The sequence below is a fragment of the Pongo pygmaeus genome, chromosome 21 (genome assembly GCF_028885625.2).
Source record: "Pongo pygmaeus isolate AG05252 chromosome 21, NHGRI_mPonPyg2-v2.0_pri, whole genome shotgun sequence".
In the NCBI taxonomy this organism is placed as follows: domain Eukaryota; kingdom Metazoa; phylum Chordata; class Mammalia; order Primates; family Hominidae; genus Pongo; species Pongo pygmaeus.
In genome coordinates, this window is record NC_072394.2 from 49,247,374 (window position 1) to 49,256,870 (window position 9,497).

At 47.6% G+C, this 9,497-nt stretch overlaps 1 protein-coding gene across 1 annotated transcript; it reads right to left on the minus strand.

Moving 5' to 3' along the window:
* Window positions 1-1,269: 1,269 nt before the first annotated feature.
* TP53RK (TP53 regulating kinase) lies at window positions 1,270-9,280 on the minus strand. Its single transcript, XM_054467551.2, has 2 exons — window positions 6,050-9,280; window positions 1,270-4,123 (listed from the first exon to the last, which is right to left on the minus strand). Exons 1-2 carry the CDS (start codon window positions 6,330-6,332, stop codon window positions 3,645-3,647), a joined length of 762 nt encoding a protein of 253 aa, XP_054323526.1. The 5' UTR covers window positions 6,333-9,280; the 3' UTR covers window positions 1,270-3,644.
* Between the last annotated feature and the right edge of the window lie 217 nt (window positions 9,281-9,497).

Here is a 9,497-nt window from a genome sequence, read left to right on the forward strand (position 1 = left end):
TTGCAAAGATCATTACTGCTTCCTGACAGCTGCAGCTACCCCCACTGCTACTGGCCACTGATACCGGAGGTAGAAATTATTTAGGCAGATATTGAGGGCAAAAGAGTCCTCGGCGGAATTTCCCTTCTAACAAAAAAGCAGCCCCAGAAATAATTTCTTTTCTAACAAAGAGCAGCCTGAAAAATCCAGCTGCAAACATAGATAAGGAAGCTGGAAGCTTGCACGGGCGAATGCTGATAGCTGTGCCAATAGAAAAGGGCTACCTGGGGGCAGGCATGTCCAACACAGAGGCTCCATCTTCCCTTTTCTTTTACCACGTGTACAGTAATAAAGAAATGGGCAACATGGCACAGCTCAGGCAGAGAACTCGCCTGCATAATAAAAGACTGGGGTGGGGGTGCCCAGAGATTCATACCCTATGCCAATGGCACACCTGGGTCCAACCTGTTTTCACACCCTATGTAGATCAGACAGCACCTCCTCACCAGCTCATCTATAAAACTCCCTGCATTTCACCACAGATCCAGCAACCCATTTTTCCAGGACCCCCCTTGTAGCAGAGAGCTATTCTCTTTCTTTCAACTATTAAATTTCTATTCTTCACCTCACTCTTTGTGGGTCCCTGTCCTTGATCTCCGTGACCATGAGACAACGAACCTCGGGTGTTACCCCAGACAAGCCTGCTTCTCCACCGCGTTCCCTGCCTCAGTGGCTGCCAGGTCCTGTGCCAAGCAGTTGGAGCATGCTCGCCACAGCTTCCACCCTGGCTACTGTTTTCACTGGACCAGCTGGTTTCGGTCACCTTCTCACTTCCAGGTTTCTTGCTTCCACTCTCGCCCTCTATGGTTTTCTGCCAGCAACCAATGCAACCCTTTCAAAACGATCAGGTATCACCCCGTTAAAAACCCTGAGTCCCATTAAGAACAAAACCCAACCTTGTAACATGGCCCTGTAGGATTGGCCCTGCCTCTCCCATCTCATGTTCTGCTCCTCCTCCTTGCTCACTGATGCCGGCCACACCAGCCTTGCTGTCAGGGATGTTTCTTCACCAACTTCGCATGCCACAGCCTGCCTGGGATATACTCTTCATCTCCCGTGTTTCTGGTTTTCCTTCACATCTTCACTCATCACTGTCTGAAACTGTCTTATGTTCCCCAGGAAAGTAATCTTCATGTTCCCCTCTATTAGATCTCCAGTGCCTGGCACATAGTGAGTACTAGTGTATTAGCCCGTTCTCACACTGCTAATAAAGACATACTCGAGACCTGGTAATTTATAAAGGAAAAGTTTAATAACTCACAGTTCAGCATGGCTGGGGATGCCTCAGAAAACTTACAATCATGGCAGATGGGGAAACAAACACATCCTTCTTCACGTGGCAGCAGGAAGTGCCGAACAAAAGAGGGAAAAGCCCCTTATAAAACCATCAGATCTCGTGAGAACTCACTCACTATCACAAGAACAGCACAGAGGTAGCCGCCCCCAGGATTAAATTACCTCCCACTGGGTCCCTCCCATGTCACGTGGGGATTACGGGAACAATTCAAGATGAGATTTGGGTGCGGACACAGCCAAACCCTATCAACTAGGGATTTGTTGACAATGCACACAAGCCAACCATACCTCAACAAAGTAGGTACTAGCCTTATAGTACATGTGAGGAAACTGAGGAATGAGGCATCTCATTCATGCTGGGAATATTAACTGAAAAACCTGTCAGCTCCTGTGGCCCTTGGAGTTCCTTGAAAATAATGTTATACGCCAATACTTATTATAGTGCTGCAAAGATGCACCATATCCCATATCTCATTTGTCAGTGGAAAGAACACAGATTTGGAGCCAGGTAAAAGTACCTCTTGCTACCTGTGACGTCTTGGACAAGTTCCCACCTTTTGGGGCCAGTTTCTCCATCTATAAAATGGGGATAATGCGTAACTTAAGAGTTATTTTAGATCCAATATAAAAATTCCTAGCCCAATGCCTGACATGCAGTAAGCAGACAATTATATTATTTTTCCTCTCTACTAGTCACAACTACCCAGGAAGAGAAGTTTTCACTCATTCCTGGCCATCCACCCCATGCTGGGCACTTGGGGCATGCTGACTGTGGTGAATGAAACAGACAAGGTACTGGTCCTACTATTATAGAATGTTTGCTTCATAAGAACAGGCACTGACTGTATCACCTCTGAACACAATGGAATGAAGCTAGGAATAACAAAAGAAAAATTGGAACATTTACAAACGTGTGGAAATTAACAGATTTCTAAACAATCAAGGGGTCAAAGAAGAAATCACAAGGGAAATTAGAAAATACTTTGAGATGAATGTAAACAAAAACACAAAATACCAATACTGAGAGTGTGTGATGAAAGCAGTGTGCAGAGGGAAATTCATAGCTGTAAATGTCCATATTAAGAAACAAGACAGTAACTATGTGAGGTGATGGGTGTTGATTAGCTCGGCTGTAGCAATCATTTCATAATGTATATCAAAACATCCCACTGTATAATTTATACTTTTTTATAAAAATAAATATTCTTACAAAAGGACAGGCACTGTGTCTGTCTGGCTCACCATTGTACCCAATACCCAACAGGGTGCCAAGGAACATAAAAGGCACTCAAAATATGTTTGTTGATTGGAGTTTACAAGGAAGAAGGGTATTTTATTATCCCTCTCTTCCCTTCCCACCCACACATAGCTTCTTCTAAGAAAAGAAATTGAGGCTGGGCAAGGTTAAAAGCTAGCTCCTGGTACTTTTGCATCCACACTCAGTTTACCTGTGCCTTAAACCAGACTTCATCAAATTTCAGTCTTCACAAGTCACTTCACCATTTTTGCTCTACCTACTTACTGCCTGTGATAGAAATCAACTCAGTTTGTTTACCGGTATAAACTTAAAAGGAACTTTGTATCAATCCCTTGTCTTAGAAGGTAACCACAAAAATATAAAGCAATAAAAATAAAAACAATGTTAACTTGAATTTCAGTTGCCTGAAAGCTGTAAGTCTGCTTTTTTAAAAGAGAAATTGGAGTTAAGCAGATTTTTCATTTTTTGATCATGACCCTGAAAGAGACATATATTTGACATCAAAACTCAGTACATATTCTTGGTCTATATATACATGTGAAAGTTTCATAAAACAATACACTGATATTTTCTATGCTGTAATTCTATTTCATTTTTAAAAATGCTGGTTGTATCCCATTAAACTGGTTTCAAAATTAATATATCATGTACACAACAACAACAACAAAAAAACACTGGGTTAGAGGGCCAGTAAGCTCAGTGAGTATCAGCAACTGAGACTTCATCCTTGTCTCACAAGGACTAAAAAGAGAATAATGTTCTCATTATGTGGTTCGATGCCACACCCATGTATCTGAGATATACATGTCACAATCTGGGAGAAGCCGGTGCTCGATTTACTTTAAATACCCAATTCTGCCTAGAACACAACTTAAGACACATAGTAAGCTCTTGAGTGAAGTGCAGATGATAATGACACCACAGGCACGATCACATGCCACTTAAAAATATCTTAACACCTTTACTTAGATCTCATCTCATACTTGTAGCATTTCTTCAAATTTACTTTGAAAAAAGAGCTTCACTGTGTGTGGTTGTCATACACATTCTTCTACCCAACCATGGACCTCTTTCTTCCTCTCAGGCGCACTTCATCTAATTTTTTTAGCACTGGCCTGGCCTTTTTGGAGGAGGTGGAGTAGCTCTTCAGAAAGGCTTCAAACATAGTTTCAGTGTTGGGATGGGTACTGAGGAAGGCCTTCTCCAGGACATAGAGGTCTACTCCCTTATCCTCTGGAAGTGCTGAAACGAAACTCAGCCCAAAGTCTATGAGCACAATGTTCAGCTGTTCCAGGGGGGGTTTCAGGAGCATGTTGGAGGTGGTGAGATCACCATGAATGAGGTCTTCATCGTGCATTCGAGCCAAAACCTGCCCCATTGTCTTGGCTAAGTTGGAGAGACCTTGGGGAGTTTTTTCAGTCTCCATAGTGGACTGAATATAATCTCGAACAGTCACTGAGCCTTCAATTTCTTCCATATATAAGCAGTTGGAAGCATAGTCCACAAAAAAGACAACTGGGGCAGATATTCCTGAAATCAAGACATAAGTGGTTATTGGGTTGGATTTTTTTTTTAATGGATAAACTTAATTTTCAAAGATTAAGCCAGTTTTTCCATCTGTATCTACTTATTTCAGGACGATTTAGGAATGCTACAGGAAATGGTACAACTGAACTCATCTGGAATATTCCTCTGCTCACGCCCCCTGCAGGACTATGCCTGGGAACACCCCGCAGCTAAACTGAGGCCATAGCTTCCTCCTCCCTTCCAAACCACCCTTTCTCACTGAACTTCAGTTGTCACACTCACTCTCTAAAAAACAAACAAAACAAAGGCCGGGTGTGGTGGCTCGTGCCTGTAATCCCAGCACTTTGGGAGGCGGAGGCGGGCGGATCACTTGAGGTCAGAAGTTCCAGACCAGCCTGGCCAACAGGGTGAAACCCCATCTCTACTAAAAATACAAAAATTAGCCGGCCGTGGTGGTGTGCGCCCGTAGTCCCAGCTACTTGGGAGGCTGAGGCAGGAGAATAGCTTGAACTCAGGCAGCGGAGGTTGCAGTGAGCCAAGATTGTGCCACTGCACCACTCCAGCCTGGGTGACAAAGTAAGACACTGTCTCAAAAAATAAAAACAAAGAGCAAGGCACAGCCCAGTCAGAGCAGTTTCTACTGATGAGGACACAAACAGGAGGCCAAGCAGTGTGCTGGCTTCGAGGTTCATCTTTGTAGTCAGAGTGAACAGGGTTCAAATACCAACTCCTTTTCTTATTAGTTGTCTAATCTAATCTTAAAAAATTACATGAACTTCCTAAGCCTCAGTTTCTGCTACTATACAAGGAACAATAGCTCCAATAAACTCAATGAATCTTTACTGAAAGTCAACCAGGCTCAGTACACTTTTCCAGAAACTAAGAGAGGTTATCAATGGGGATACAGCAATAAACAAGCCAGCTATAATACAATCTCTGCTTAACGAAACAGATCATAAGAGGCTGAAAACAGAAATATGAACACACAAATAACTTCATGAAATCTTAAGTCTCTGAAAGGGCAGCAATGTGTCTGCTTGCTGGCTACTGAATATCCTCCACCCAGATCTCCCAGCACTTAACAATGTCCTGGTACCCACAGGTACCTAAAAAATACTGATAAAAGAAAGAAAGGCAAGAAGCGTAAAAGTAAAAAGCCAGTGCTTCTGAGTCAGAGGCATACAGAGCTGAGGGCCTGGATCGGCCACTTAGTGGCCGTGTAACCTTGGGCAAGTTACTTCTCTCTGAGTGTCACTTTCTCATCTGAGGACAAGGTTTATGGTGCTAGCGCACAATGATGGTTAATGAAAAAATTGGCAATTTAATGAAATCCAGCATTTATTGAGCACTATGTGCCAGGCACACATTCGAACATAATACATGGCACACATACCTCCTCTAATGGTCACAACATCCCTATGACATGGATACTGCTACTATGTCTCCCATTTTACAGGTGAGAAAACCGAGGCTGAGAGGCTAAATAACTCGTTGAAAGGCTACATAAGCAGCAGTTAGTATTTCAACCCAGAGAGCCTGGCTCCAGTGGGGCAAGTACTTGTAATTACATGTTTCTTAAAACTAATAAATGGAAAGATAATGATCGAAAATTGAAACAAGTCAAATGGGGAAACCAAGGCTCAGGGAAGTTAAACACGTACAACGTTAAGCAATAATGACAGAGCCCAGATTTGAACCAGGCAGAACGGCCCCAGGACAAAAGCTTTACGCTGCATGGCCACGTGGTTTCTTAAGACTTAACGAATGAAGAAAGGGATGAAAGAATAACATTTCCGAAAGGCCGGCCACGGCAGAAGGCACAGAAGGAGAAACTGAGGCAAATCAAGGCTCGGAGCGCAGGAGAGTCCCTCACCCGCACAGGCCCCAGAGCCTCGGGGCCGCCCACGCCGGGACCCGGGCCCACCTTACCAGCGCGGCGGCAGCGGAGAAGCGCCCGGGCCTCCTGCACCGTCCGCCGCCGGCCAAGCCGCGCCTCCAGCGCCGGGTGCCGGTAGCCCTTGGGGAAGCGGTGCTTGATCACCGCCGCGCGGCCCTGGAAGCGGCCACGGAACACGCGCGCCTCGGCACCCTGCTTCACCAGCTCCAGGCCGCTCAAGAAGCGGCTGCTCCGCTCCCGGGCCGCGGCCAGAGCCTCAGCCTCCGGCGAGGGCTCCTCGCCATCGTCCAACGTACTAGCTCTGGCCGCCGCCATGACTGTGTTCCGCGCAACAGCTCCGACCGATCAGCTATCGCTGAAAACTGTCGCGATGCTTCGGCTCGCTTCGGAAATCCTGGGCCTTCTTCGGCTACCCGAATGCGTCCACCCCGGACACTTCCGGCCTGTAAGTGGTTACGCCTCCCAACCTTTCGGCTCTCTGAAGCCTTAGGTTCCCTGCGGGAAGCGCTCTTGTGGCCCCGCCTTCCACCTATTCGGCTATCTCCGTACACGTTCGGCAACTCTCGGTAAGTGGCTCTTGCCGACTCGTTGGCTCTCCGGAAATCTTCGGTGGCTTTCGCAGCCGGCTTTGGGGGGGGCCCACTTCTCAGTTGGTCGTCTCTTTCCGGAAAACTTCGGCGCCTCTCGAGAAAAACGTCGGACGCTCTTTGCTCTCTCCAGGAGTCTCTTCCTGGACAGCTGCACCCTCTAGTAGTCTCTTTTTGGAACTCCTCTTCCCCTGACTCCTACATTCCCCCCAAAATGTACTCAAACTAGTCAGAGTCGGAAGGGTCAGACAATGAACCATGTTTCCGACATCCTCGTAAGTGCTAGGATAACTACCATTTAGTGCATTCAGAAGAAATAAGGTTAAATGATGAAAATCCTTACAGAAAAGAAAATTGAGACTCAGAGATGGCAGAGGGGGTGGTAAGATGGGGCGGGGAGTGGGGGCTGGGGAATCCAGGAAAGTTTTCCACAGACAGAACCTAAACTGAATTGAGAATAATTAAACTTTTTCAGTTTCTATTTCATTATAAAGCTAATAACACAGGCTGTAGCAAATTCTTACAATACGAAACTTTGCACACACACATAAATAAACTACCTATCCCCTTTGTGACACTGCTGGCCGTTAGCTTCTTTCCAGAATTTTCTTTTATTCAGTGTGCACACACACATCATTGTGGCGTTTTTAACAACATAAATGACATCATACTGTGGGTTCTTTTGCAACTTGCTTTTCACTTTCCTAAACAATTTATCTCTGACTATATTCCATATCAATACATACAGAACTACCATGTCCTTCTACCTGGTCAGGCAGTTTCTTGTTGCTAAACAGTTGTTTCCAGTTTGTTTTTCAGGAAAACACTTTACTTACTATTGCCAGTTTATTATAAAAAATAGTATAAAAGGCTTCCTTCCTTCCTTCCCTCCCTCCCTTCTTTCCTTCCTTCTTTCTTTCTTTCCTTCTTTCTTTCTTTCTTTTCTTTTCTTTTCTTCTCCCTCTGTTGCCAAGGCTGGACTGTACTGCCTTGATCTCCGCTCGCTGCAACCTCTCTGCCTCGGGCTCCCGTGATTCTCCTGCCTCAGCCCGCCGAGTGCCTGGGATTGCAGGCTGGAGTGCACTGGCGTGATCTCGGATCGCTACAACCTCCACCTCCCGGCCGCCTGCCTTGGCCTCCCAAAGTGCTAAGATTACAGCCTCTGCCCGGTCGCCACCCCGTCTGGGAGGTGAGGAGCGTCTCTGCCTGGCCGCCCATCGTCTGGGATGTGAGGAGCCCCTCTGCCTGGCCACCCCATCTGCGAAGTGAGGAGCGCCTCTGCCCTGCCGCCACCCGGTCTAGGAGGTGAGGAGCGTCTCTGCCCGGCCGCCCATCGTCTGGGCTGTGAGGAGCGCCTCTGCCCGGCCGCCACCCGGTCTGGGAGGTGAGGAGCGTCTCTGCCCGGCCGCCCGGTCTGGGAAGTGAGGAGCGCCTCTGCCCAGCAGCCGCCCCGTCTGGGAAGTGGGGAGCGTCTCTGCCCGGCCGCCCCGTCTGGGAAGTGAGGAGCGCCTCTGCCCAGCAGCCGCCCCGTCTGGGAAGTGGGGAGCGCCTCTGCCCGGTCGCCCTGTCTGGGAGGTGAGGAGCGCCTCTGCCCGGCCGCCCTGTCTGGAAAGTGAGGAGTGCCTCTGCCCGGCCGCCCCGTCTGGGAGGTGGGGAGCGCCTCTGCCCGGCCGCCCCGTCTGGGAGGTGAGGAGCGCCTCTGCCCGGCCGCCCCGTCTGGGAGGTGAGGAGCGCCTCTGCCTGGCTGCCACCCGGTCTGGGAGGAACTGAGGAGCGCCTCTGCCCGGGCGGCCCCGTCTGGGAAGCGAGGAGCGCCTCTGCCCGGGCGGCCCCGTCGGGGAAGTGAGGAGCGCCTCTGCCCGGCCACCCCGTCTGGGAGGTGTACCCAACAGCTCCGAAGAGACAGCGACCATCGAGAACGGGCCATGATGACGATGGCAGTTTTGTCGAAAAGAAAAGGGGGAAATGGGAAAAGAAAGAGAGATCAGATTGTTACTGTGTCTGTGTATTAAGAAGTAGACATAGGAGACTCCATTTTGTTCTGTACTAAGAAGAAATTCTTCTGCCTTGGGATGCTGTTAATCTATAACCTTACCCCCAACCCCTGTGCTGTGTCAACTCAGGGTTAAATGGATTAAGAGCGGTGCAAGATATGCTTTGTTAAACAGATGCTTGAAGGCAGCATGCTCGTTAAGAGTCATCACCACTCCCTAATCTCAAGTACCCAGGGACACAAACACTGCGGAAGGCCGCAGGGACCTCTGCCTAGGAAAACCAGAGACCTTTGTTCACGTGTTTATCTGCTGACCTTCTCTCCACTATTATCCTATGACCCTGCCACATCCCCCTCTCCGAGAAACACCTAAGAATGATCAACAAATACAATTAAAAAAAAAGAATACAAACTAGCCAGGCATGGTAGCACATGACTGTAGTCCCAGCTACTTAGGAGGCTGAGTTGGGAGGATCGTTTGAGCCCAGGATTTGGAGGTTGCAGTGACCTAAAGTCGTGCCATTGCACTTCAGCCTGGGTGGCAGAGCAAGACCCCATCTCAAAAAATAAATAACAAAATGAGCTGTTGCTTCTGTAATCCTAGCACTATGGGAGGCCGAGGCAGGAAGATTGTCTGAGGCCAAGAGTTCAAGTCCAGCCTGGGCAACATAGCAAAACCCTGTCTCTACAAAAAAAACTTAAAAAAAAAATAAGCTGGGTGTAGTCCCAGCTACTTTGGAGACTGAGGTGGGAGGATCACTTGAGCCCAGAAGTTCAAGGCTGCAGTGAGCCATGATTGTGCCACTGTTCTTTGGCCTGGGTGACAGAGACTGTATCTCAAAATAAATTTTAAAATGAAAAAAAAAAAGTATAAACAATAAAAATGAACAGCCAGATGAA